Raw genomic sequence first — 12710 nt, 5'->3', positions numbered from 1 at the left:
GTGAGTGTGAATGGTTGTTTGTCTATATGTGCCCTGTGATTGGCTGGCCACCAGTCCAGGGTGTACCCCGCCTCTCACCTGAAGTCAGCTGGGATAGTTCTCCAGCAGAAATGAATGAATGATTTAAACCGGAAGAATTGACCTCCCCTCAGAGAACATGGTTGGGCCTGAATACATTTATTTTCTGGAATACTGTATATTTTGACTGTTTTTTGCATACCCGTAAGTGAAGTTAGCTTTGCAGATGGCTTACTTTTATTTTTCTCAATCTGCTGCAACACACTTTGAAAACCCCCGATTTAAATTATTAAATGTATATTGCTATAATTATATATCAAAGTGTTTTATATATTCAGATACATTGTACATGATACCACGTATAAACAAAATTGGGAGGATAGAAGACGGTCAAAGCCGTTCGTGTGTTATTGTTTACGAAAAATGAGTCTATAGGACCGCCATCTTGCCCCTCTTCTCAGTAAAAGTATAACGGAAGTTGAATGGACTGTACTATCTTTCAGTCGGTACGAGGGTGAGCAATGAAACTAAATTATGTATACACCGAATATACTTATTGCTTTCGTTAAACATGCTGTTAGTTTAAAATGTTAATTATTAAATTACACGGTGGTGCATAATTTAATCGCTAGAAACAACCCCCCCCCTTTTTTAATCAAGCCGTCCAAACACGGTGACGCACTTCCTGTTTCTCTTAGGTAACCCAACAGGCAATACATGGCGGTGTGACTGTTGGCCTCGTGAAGAAACAATATTATATGCCGTATTTCTCCGTGTACTTTCATTCTATCCGAACGGAACTGCAGCCTAAGGGAGAGATCAATGGGTAATTTGCTTTTGTGCTAGTAGTACAATAACGTCACTGAAGAAGTACTTTACTGCTGTCGTCGTACCGTGTTGACACATAACCGCGTCCAAACGAACAAAGGGGCAGACAATCGAATGCACCGTCGGTTGTCTTTAAATTGGATATCCGTTGGTTGTATTTTTTAATATTTACACTTTTGTACAACAGACGTCGTTTTGTCATTTATTTTTAGCGGCCTGACTCATTGGGTGCTGTTAGCCCATTAGCCGCTATTGTAGACGGCTAACGAGCTAGCTAGCAGCTAACACTAGCCCTGTTGTGTTTACGCGGTAAAGTGGACTCTTCTTGTGGAGAAATGGCCGAAGTGTATGTCCGAGTGGCAGAGGAGGAAAACGAGGAGCCTATGGAGATCCCGTCCGAGGATGACGGCACTGTCTTGCTGTCAACGGTCGCGGCTCAGTTCCCCGGAGCGTGCGGCCTGCGCTTCAGGAGCCCCGTGTCTCAGTGCATGCGGGGAGTGCGGCTCGTGGAGGGGGTCCTGCACGCCCCGGAGAACGGATGGGGGAATATCGTCTATGTCGTCAACTACCCAAAAGGTAACAACGCGCATGCTCAAAAACGCATTTTCACTCACGAGACAGTCATGCCCCACATTGTTTATGTTTACTTTCTTTAAAAGCGGAGGGGTGACGTTTGACGCAAGGCTCCGCCCACTAATGACGTAATTGTGGCTCTGATGCCATTCATAAATGTGTACACATTAGCTTACATGATTCTTTTTCTCTTGCATGTGTTCTCTATTATAATTAACATTATGAATCCACTGCTGAATAGATAATGGAGTCTGGTAATTGCCCACAAATGAAACTTAATTTACTTTAATTAAAGGGTGTCCAAAATGGTTATATTTAACTAAAAAAAATTGAAGCATCCGGTGGCCATTTTGTTATTTTTAAAATAATTTTTCCAATGTGATTTATTGTAACATAAAACAAATGCTTTTACATCACTGTCCAATGGAAAGCATGCGTCCCCATGCAATCAATGCTTACTTTTCATTGGACGGCGATGGCTTGTGACCATTTCCAGTGCTCTTACGTTCATGTGTTTGTCTTCTTGTAATGCTTCAGCTTCCAGCCTCCAATCAAGCTCATCATTGTGTTTGACATACTCAGATAACAAAAGAAAAATGGATGAAATTGACGCCTCCTCGGCGGTGAAAATGAAACGAGGCGACATGAAGACGTCAGATCTGATTGTGCTCGGCCTTCCTTGGAAGACCACAGAGCAGGACCTGAAGGACTACTTCAGTACTTTTGGGGAGGTCATCATGGTGCAGGTGCGGCCCCAAAACGTCACGGGTGTAATGTCGCACGTCGCTTGTTTGCGTTCATAATCCCGTGTTTTTCCCTCTCAGGTCAAACGGGACACCAATACGGGAAACTCCAAAGGGTTCGGCTTTGTGAGGTTCACGGAGTATGAATCCCAGGAAAAAGTCATCTCCCAGCGCCACATGATCGACGGCAGATGGTGCGACTGCAAGCTCCCTAACTCCAAGGTGAATATGGTAATGCCCTCGCAGACACCACACGCCACCACAATCCACGCCACCCGACGGGTGCCTCGTGGTTTGCGTGACCCGCGTGCCATCCTGTGCCCGCAGCAAGGTCCAGACGAGCCGCTGAGGAGCCGCAAAGTCTTTGTGGGACGTTGCACGGAGGACATGACCACCGATGAACTGAGGCAGTTCTTCATGCAGTATGGAGAAGTCACTGATGTCTTCATCCCGAAGCCCTTCCGTGCTTTTGCCTTTGTCACCTTTGCAGACGATCAGGTATCGTCAACGAGCTGTTTAGTGGATAAAAACGTTTTGGTTGCTAGGTTACGTTACTGTGTTGGAATGTTGAAGACCGTATGATGGATCCCCGTAGATATTGTCGCGTTAACGTGCGCTAAATTGATGTTATTGACTTGGCTAACTCATCTCCCGCTCCCTCCCCGCCAGGTCGCTCAGTCTCTGTGTGGCGAGGATCTCATCATCAAAGGCGTCAGCGTCCACATCTCAAACGCCGAGCCCAAACACGGCAACAGGCAGTTTGACCGCACGGCACGGTTCGGCAACGGTTTCGGCGCCCAGGCGTTCGGGGGCAGCCGCAGCGGCTTGGGGAGCAGCACCAACAGCAACCTGGCCAATTTCGGCTCGTTCAGCCTGAACCCGGCCATGATGGCGGCGGCGCAGGCGGCCCTGCAGAGCAGCTGGGGGATGATGGGAATGCTGGCCAGCCAGCAGCAGTCGTCCACCTCGGGCAGCTCGTCCAGCGGCGGCAGCTCCAACCGAGACCAGGGCCAGTCTTTCAACGCCGGGAACAGCAACTACGGCGCCAGCTCGGCCGGCCTGGGTTGGGGGACGGGCTCCAACTCCACCAGCAGCGGGAGTGGGTTTAGCTCAGGGTTTGGGTCCAGTATGGAGTCAAAGTCGTCTGGGTGGGGTATGTAAGCTAAGCGTGTCCGCGTGGTAAGTATTGTGACAAGGATGAGTCTTTTCAAACATTTCTTTCTGGTGTAAAAACACTTTTGTGGCAGACGTTTTGTAGATTTGGAGGAAAAGCTAAAGTTTTAATTTCGAGTGTTGACGTGAGTCGTTTACCAGGAAGTGCTATTTTTCATGTCTAGTTTGTATCCATTTCAACTGGATTCTCTAATGCATGCATTGTGCATGAATGTTTGTGCTTCACCATTGATCCGACTTTGTCGTCATCTTAAGGCAATCTTGCATTGGGGAGAATCTGGTTGAAACGTCAAATGTTTTTAAGTCCCAACTTTATTTGCAGTCCAGTGGAAAAGAAAAGCCTTCATTGAAATCTCTTCTGCAGTTGACTCCCACCTTCCGTTTCCCTGCGAGGAAGCTCCAATATGGCAGCATTGTCGGGGCCGTATCGGTATCACTCTCTTCCCACCTGTAAATGCTATGCCATCAAACAACGGCTTCACTCCGCATGTTCTCACAAGACGGTGGGTGTTTTCACTTTTCTCCGCTGAGCAAGTGACATTTTTTTAGGAACTGATGAGTGCGGTTGCGGGTGGCTTGTGGCGAAGCGATGAGTGAGCGAGCGGGCTGAGAGGCGCGTGGAGCCGACTGCTTGTGAACGTGAACGAGCCCAAATTCTGACTGCTTTCTGAGTGTGTGAGTGGAAGCTGCGGATGCTACGAGCGCCTCCCCCCCTAACACGGACATCCTTTAATTAGTACTTCAAGACTTTTTTTTTTTTTTTAAATCTTGGCAAGATTCCCCCTTATTCTTAACGTGTGGACAAACTATGGAAATGTATGATGGAATGTTGTGATCTTTGTAACGCTTGTATTATCTGATTTGAATGCTGTATGGTGTGTGCCGTTTCTTGTTCCTGACCTGTAAGTGTGTACTTGATGTGGATGACACCGACTGAAGACTCTAGGCGGGTGGGGGGGACACGAGTGCTGGTGTGAGAACGTGGAGTGGTATGTCCAACGTCCCCCTTCCCCCTGTAGCTCTCGATGTTTGTGAGGTGTTGGAAAAAATGTCAAATGAAGGGAGTTGTCGAATAAAGTTCATTTGAATAGATGCTTAGTTGATTGAGTCGCTTTGCGGAATAAAACATCTAATTCGATTCACGTATCTAGGGACCTTGGGGGGACCTTGGGCTCTGCTGGTCGAGGTCTCCATTTGATCCCAGGCTGAAGGACGAAGACGCAACATCCAACACATTGAGTGTGTGACCTTCTCAGAGAGACATGGTAGTACTTGTCTTTTTCATGCTTCTCTTAGCTGCTCTTTCCTCTGCTTGTAAGAGGCGTGTTTGTATTTTCATGAAAGGCTTTGATGATGTTTGCGTGCTGCTGATTGGACGACTGCCTGGCCAATTCTTGGACTAGTCACCGCTGGTCTTTGCTTTTCTAAAAAGCTATTTTATATCTCTAGGTCCTCTCAGGTCTATGACAGGTTTAATGTACAGGAGGTGAAGGTGTATAGGATGATGTGGACTAAATGTTGCTTTGTTGATGTCTTGTTTATTCCAAATGGCCGGGGAAGCGTGTGAGGGCAAGGAAAGACTTGCCCGTTTTTTATTCCCTGTTCTCCTCAGTGACTCTGCTCTTCCTCTTCCCGGGATTCTTCTTTTTCAAGTCCCTCTGCTCTTGTTCCAGTTCTTCACTCTTATTCTGTATGTAGACTGACTGAAATAAAAGAGAATCAAACACGACGTGTCATGTGTGTTTAACATTTCATGCATGTATGTACAGCATATATATACATACATATGTACATGTATATATATACATATACACATACGTACATACATGTATATACATGTTTATATATACATATACGTACATGTATATACACAGTACATACATAGTACATACACATATATATACACGTATATACATACACATATACACATACAAACATACATACATGTATACACATATATATATGTATACATACATATATACACACACATATATATACAAATATATATGAAGTCATCCAAAAGATGTAAACTCAGAGTTGTACATTTACAAGAAAGAAGTTGAAATTGATAAGAATAAAAGTCAATTTGCAAGAAAATATTAGGAGAATAAAGTAGTAATATTAAATATCAACGTTTCGTACGTGTATCCTTGTCCCAATATATACTAATAAGGCTTTGTCGCTGATGATACAAAGCCGTTTTGTTCTTTCAATACAAATACATATCAGCATATATAAGATAAGATAAGCCTTAATTAGTCCGACAAGGGGAAATTTGAGGTTACCAGCAGCAAAAGTACAGTAGCACAGAAGAGTATAGTACAAGGCACACAAATAATACAAATACTAATCCGGTTTAAAATAACCCATAGGGGGCACATACATACACACACATACATACGTACACACACACATACGTACGTACACACACGTACGCGCACACACATGTACGTACATACATACATACGTACATACATGTACGTACATACATACATACGTACATACATGTACGTACATACATACACGTACATACATACATACGTACATACATGTACGTACATACATATATACATACATACATGTACGTACATACATACGTACATACATACATACATACATACATGTACGTACATACATACATGAATACATACGTACGTACATACATACATACACGTACATACATACATACACGTACATACATACATACATACATACATACATACATACATACATACATACACGTACGTACATACATACATACACGTACGTACATACATACATACACGTACGTACATACATACACGTACGTACATACATACATACGTACGTACATACATACACGTACGTACATACATACATACACGTACATACATACATACATACACGTACATACATACATACACGTACGTACATACATACATACACGTACGTACATACATACATACACGTACGTACATACATACATACTCGTACGTACATACATACATACATACTCGTACGTACATACATACATGTACGTACGTACATAGATACACGTACGTACGTACATACATACATACATACACGTACGTACGTACATACATACATACACGTACGTACGTACATACATACATACACGTACGTACATACATACATACATACACGTACGTACATACATACATACACGTACATACATACATGTACGTACATACATACATACACGTACGTACATACATACATACATACACGTACGTACATACATACATACACGTACGTACATACATACATACACACATACATACAAACATACACACATACATGTACGTACATACATACACGTACGTACACACATACATACACGTACATACACGTACGTACACACATACATACACGTACATACACGTACGTACACACATACATACATACACGTACGTACACACATACATACATACACGAACGTACGTACATACATACACGAACGTACGTACATACATACACGAACGTACGTACATACATACACGAACGTACGTACATACATACACGTACATACATACATACATACACGTACATACATACATACACGTACGTACATACATACATACACGTACGTACATACATACATACATTCATACGTACATACATACATGTACGTACATACATACATACATGTATGTACGTACATACATACATACATACATACATACATACATACATACATGTACGTACATACATACATGTACGTACATACATACATGTACGTACATACATACATGTACGCACATACATACATACATACATACGTAAATACATACATACGTACGTACATACATACGTACGTACGTACGTACATACATACGTACGTACACACATACATGTACGTACATACATACATACATACATGTACGTACATACATACATACGTACATACATACATACACGTACATACATACATACATGTACGTACATACATACATGTACGTACATACATACATGTACGTACATACATACATGTACGTACATACATACATGTACGTACATACATACATGTACGTACATACATACATGTACGTACATACATACATACATGTACGTACATACATACATGTACGTACATACACGTACGTACATACATACATACATACATACACGTACGTACATACGTACGTACATACACGTACATACGTACATATACGTACATACGTACATACATGTACGTACGTACATACATGTACGTACGTACATACGTACATATACGTACATACGTACATATACGTACATACGTACATACGTACATACACGTGCATACATACGTACATACATACATACATACATACATACATACATGTACATACATACACATACATACATGTACATACATACATGTACGTAAATACATACATACATACATACATACATACATACATACACGTACGTACATACATACATACATACACGTACGTACATACATACATACATACATACATACATACATACATACATACATACATACACGTACGTACATACATACATACATACATACATACATACATACATACATACATACATACACGTACGTACATACATACATACATACACGTACATACATACACGTACGTACATACATACACACATACATACACGTACATACATACATACATACATACATACATACATACATACATACATACACGTACATACATACATACATACATACACGTACATACATACATACATACACGTACATACATACACGTACGTACATACATACACACACGTACGTACATACATACATACATACACGTACATACATACATACATACATACGTACACACATACATACACGTACATACATACACACATACATACACGTACATACACACATACATACACGTACATACATACATACATACACGTACATACATACATACATACACGTACATACGTACATACACGTACATACGTACATACATACATACATGTACGTACATACAGTATGTCACAAAAGTGAGTACACCCCTCACATTTCTGCAAATATTTTACTATATCTTTTCATGGGACAACACTGAAGAAATGAAACTTTGCTACAATGTAAAGTAGTCAGTGTACAGCTTGTATGACAGTGTAAATTTACTGTCCCCTCAAAATAACTCAATACACAGACCTTAATGTCTAAACTGCAGGCAACAAAAGTGAATACACCCCTAAGTGAAAATGTCCAAATTGGGCCAAAAAGTGTCAATATTTTGTGTGGCCACCATTATTTTCCAGCACTGCCTTAACCCTCTTAGGCATGGAGTTCACCAGAGCTTCACAGGTTGTCACTGGAATCCTCTTCCACTCCTCCATGACGACATCACGGAGCTGGTGGATGTTAGAGACCTTGTGCTCCTTCACCTTCAGTTTGAGGATGCCCCACAGATGCTCAATAGGATTTAGGTCCGGAGACATGCTTGGCCAGTCCATCACATTCACCCTTAACTTCTTTAGCAAAGCAGTGGTTGTCTTGGAGGTGTGTTTGGGGTCGTTGTCATGGTGGAATACTGCCCTGCGGCCCAGTTTCCAAAGGGAGGGATCATGCTCTGCTTCAGGATGTCACAGTACATGTTGGCATTCATGGTTCCCTCAATGAACTGTAGCTCCCCAGTGCCGGCAGCACTCATGCAGCCCCAGACCATGACACTCCCACCACCATGTTTGACTGTAGGTAAAACACACTCGTCTTTGTACTCCTCACCTGGTTTCCGCCACACACGGTTGACACCATCTGAACCAAATAAGCTTATCTTGGTCTCATCAGACCACAGGACATGGTTCCAGTAATCCATGTCTTTAGTCTGCTTATCTTCAGCAAACTGTTTGCGGGCTTTCTTATGCATCATCTTTAGAAGAGGCTTCTTTCTGGGATGACAGCCATGCAGACCAATTTGATGCAGAGTGCGACGTATGGTCTGAGCACTGACAGGTTGACCACCCATCCCTTCAACCTCTGCAGCAAAGCTGGCAGCACTCAGGCGTCTATTTTCCAAAGACAACCTCTGGATATGACGCTGGGCACGTGCACTCAACTTCTTTGGTCGACCATGGCGAGGCCTGTTCTGAGTGGAACCTGTGATGTTAAACCGCTGTATGGTCTTGGCCACCGTGCTGCTGCTCAGTTTCAGAGTGTTGGCAATCTTCTTCTAGCCTAAGCCATCTTCGTGTAGCGCAGCAATTCTTTTTTTCAGATCCTCAGAGAGTTCTTTGCCATGAGGTGCCATGTTAAACTTCCAGTGACCAGTATGAGAGAGTGTGAGAGTGATAAAACCAAATTTAACACACATGCTCCCCATTCAGACCTGAGACCTTGTAACAATAATGGGTCACATGACACTGGGGAAAGAAAATGGCTAATTGGGCCCAATTTGGACATTTTCACTTAGGGGTGTATTCACTTTTGTTGCCTGCAGTTTAGACATTAAGGTCTGTGTATTGAGTTATTTTGAGGGGACAGTAAATTTACACTGTTATACAAGCTGTACACTGACTACTTTACATTGTAGCAAAGTTTCATTTCTTCAGTGTTGTCCCATGAAAAGATATAGTAAAATATTTGCAGAAATGTGAGGGGTGTACTCACTTTTGTGACATACTGTACATACATGTACGTACATACATACGTACATACACGTGCATACATACGTACATACACGTGCATACATACATACATACACGTACATACGTACATACACGTACATACGTACATACATACATACATGTACGTACATACATACATACATGTACGTACATACATACGTACATACACGTGCATACATACGTACATACACGTGCATACATACGTACATACACGTGCATACATACATACATACATACATACATACATACATGTACATACATACATACATACATACATGTACATACATACACATACATACATGTACATAAATACATACATACATACATACATACATACATACACGTACGTACATACATACATACACGTACGTACATACATACATACACGTACATACATACATACATACACGTACATACACACATACATACACGTACATACACACATACATACACGTACATACACACATACATACACGTACATACATACACGTACATACATACATACATACACGTACGTACATACATACATACTCGTACGTACATATATACACGTACGTACATACATACATACACGTACGTACATACATACATACACGTACGTACATACATACATACACGTACGTACATACATACATACACGTACGTACATACATACATACATACACGTACGTACATACATACATACACGTACGTACGTACATACATACATACATGTACGTACATACATACATGTACGTACGTACATACATGTACGTACGTACATACATGTACGTACGTACATACATGTATTTGCATATTTTACATAATAATATAATAATTATTATTTTAATTTTATTGTAATTATTATAATATTTTATTATTTTTAAAATATTTAAATATAAATATAAAATAATAAATAATAATAGCAGATTGCATGACAATTTTACAGATACAATAATACCAGGTGGACTGTTACGTGTAAAATATATAGTCTGCCCCCCCCCCCCCGTAAATTTTGTCATATCAATGCGGCCCGCGAGTCAAAAAGTTTGCCCACCCCTGGTATAGTACAAGGCACACAAAGGCGGACGACAGTAATACAAATACTAATCCGGTTTAAAATAACAACACATCGGGGGGCGCCACCAATGTAATTTATAGCATTGCCACTCACCAGTGCGGTACTGCGGCGAGCCAAAAGTTTCACATCCTCTCCAGACACCGTGCATCTTTTTGCATGCCTGAAATTACATTGTTAAAAATCCTCAGCTCAACATTTAAAGTTAACAAAAGACCAAAAAATACCCCAAAACGTACTTTGCAAATGCCTCCAAGTCTTTAGCAAAGATATCTGGAAAAGAAGCGACAAACAGAGGTTGGGTGAACATCAACATTACAAAGATTATACTGTAAGAACATGCCGAACTACGATAAAAACTTTAGCTGGATGATAATCGTCCGACAAATTAATACATATTTTTAAATTATTTATAATTTTTCATAAATTTAATGATAGTATATAACATATGTGCGAGTACACCTATCAAAATCAACTTTAATTTCACAAGTGGATTTAAAATTGGAATATGAATTGTATCTAAATAAACATCTAAATAAACATCCCACACAAAAACAAAACAAACATTTAATGTGTCGTTCGGTCCAAAAAGAGGGCGTGGCATTAATGGCTGTCACTCACTCACAGCTCGTGCACGTCCACGTGCGCAGACATGAATGACAAAGATTTTGATTGATATAAAGTGTTAAAGTAGAAAGTATAACACATTTATATGAGACGGGGTTGTCTTATAACATGAAATTAAACATAATTGTTCCCAGTGTCACTCAGAAGGACGATTGTATTTATCCCGAATATTCGTGCTAATGTGAATTAATGCTAATGCACTAATGAATGTCTCGTGGAGATGAATAAAGTGTGAACTCGTAATGTGACGTTGATACCCACCACATTGTCTGAAGGTAGTCTCTGCTATTGCGGCTACGACCTGCCGGCTAAATTCCGTCCGGTGTTCCTCTCCCATCTTCTGACACAGACGACCAACAGTATAATGTACAGCTGCCTTTAGTCGCTGAAATGCAAATGTTAATACTCATTACGACGGTGTTGCCCCTTTGGGGCTAGCAAACTAGCTAGACAACCAGTTAGCAGTATCATTAGCCACCCATCCCCCCAAAAGTAAAACACTCTCATTACCTGACGCGTTTCGTCCTCTCCCACGGACATGTTGGTGTAAAAGGATTTAAATAGAATGTGGTACAACAACCCCTTAATCAGAACATGACTTTACTTTCATTTACTTTCAGTAACGGAGAAGTCGCGGTACAATTCAAAACAAACCAACAAGTATCATGACGTCATATAAGCATTTTTAATACACAGCACCGCCCTGTGGTTGGAGGAGGTACTTTAGCATGAATTTATTCCAATGAATATACAGTTGTACTTCTTTTCTGTGAGAATAGTTGATTTAGGGAAAGTAGTACTGACAGTTATTTATATTTGAGTTGTTAAAACTGTGATGGATTGTAAAATATATTTTAGAAGGCACAAATGTACAGTATACATGTATAGTGTATTTATGTTCAATATTTAGATGGCAACAGTGCAGACATTAATTTATTCAAAGACTTTTGGAGATGGCGTGGGGTTAAATATTTTACAGGAAGATATTTAGTATATTAATATAGTGAGCGTAATAAGACTATAATATTCCAGTAATGTATTAAGTACTGTATATTACTTCTTGTAGTCAGTTTTGAATA

At 40.7% G+C, this 12710-nt stretch overlaps 2 protein-coding genes across 7 annotated transcripts; one reads left to right on the top strand and one right to left on the bottom strand.

Annotated features, from left to right (window-relative positions):
• Positions 1–682: 682 nt before the first annotated feature.
• tardbpb (TAR DNA binding protein b) lies at positions 683–5061 on the top strand. Of its 6 annotated transcripts, none has more exons than XR_009132242.1 (6): positions 683–844; positions 1162–1422; positions 2002–2165; positions 2244–2660; positions 2832–3838; positions 4487–5061. XR_009132242.1 is itself a non-coding variant. In XM_058089251.1 (6 exons), the coding sequence occupies exons 1-6, from the start codon at positions 841–843 to the stop codon at positions 3321–3323; spliced, it is 1233 nt and encodes a 410-aa protein (XP_057945234.1). In that variant the 5' UTR covers positions 683–840; the 3' UTR covers positions 3324–5061. The 6 variants fall into 6 exon arrangements, 5 of the variants coding, with proteins under 5 accessions (XP_057945234.1, XP_057945167.1, XP_057945085.1 ...); XM_058089251.1 differs by having other exon boundaries at positions 2244–2384; positions 2490–2660; positions 2832–5061; XM_058089184.1 differs by having other exon boundaries at positions 2244–2393; positions 2490–2660; positions 2832–5061.
• Positions 4008–12320, bottom strand: cenps (centromere protein S). Its single transcript, XM_058090470.1, has 5 exons — positions 12142–12320; positions 11893–12016; positions 11244–11277; positions 11101–11167; positions 4008–5038 (listed from the first exon to the last, which is right to left on the bottom strand). Exons 1-5 carry the CDS (start codon positions 12169–12171, stop codon positions 4928–4930), a joined length of 366 nt encoding a protein of 121 aa, XP_057946453.1. The 5' UTR covers positions 12172–12320; the 3' UTR covers positions 4008–4927.
• Positions 12321–12710: the final 390 nt, after the last annotated feature.

Source organism: Doryrhamphus excisus, chromosome 1 (genome assembly GCF_030265055.1).
Source record: "Doryrhamphus excisus isolate RoL2022-K1 chromosome 1, RoL_Dexc_1.0, whole genome shotgun sequence".
NCBI classification, from domain to species: Eukaryota; Metazoa; Chordata; class Actinopteri; order Syngnathiformes; family Syngnathidae; genus Doryrhamphus; species Doryrhamphus excisus.
This window is presented reverse-complemented; position numbering and strand designations above follow the sequence as displayed.

Bases quoted from the DNA above. Each gene is read 5' to 3' on its own strand.
- tardbpb (XM_058088891.1), top strand. The intron at 1,423-2,001 runs GTAACAACGCGC...TGACATACTCAG, and splicing joins TGTCGTCAACTACCCAAAAG to ATAACAAAAGAAAAATGGAT. The intron at 2,661-2,831 runs GTATCGTCAACG...CCTCCCCGCCAG, and splicing joins TCACCTTTGCAGACGATCAG to GTCGCTCAGTCTCTGTGTGG.
- cenps (XM_058090470.1), bottom strand. From the start codon at position 12,171: ATGTCCGTGGGAGAGGACGAAACGCGTCAG. The intron at 12,017-12,141 runs GTAATGAGAGTG...TTTGCATTTCAG, and splicing joins GAGAGGACGAAACGCGTCAG to CGACTAAAGGCAGCTGTACA. The intron at 11,168-11,243 runs GTACGTTTTGGG...ATGTAATTTCAG, and splicing joins GACTTGGAGGCATTTGCAAA to GCATGCAAAAAGATGCACGG.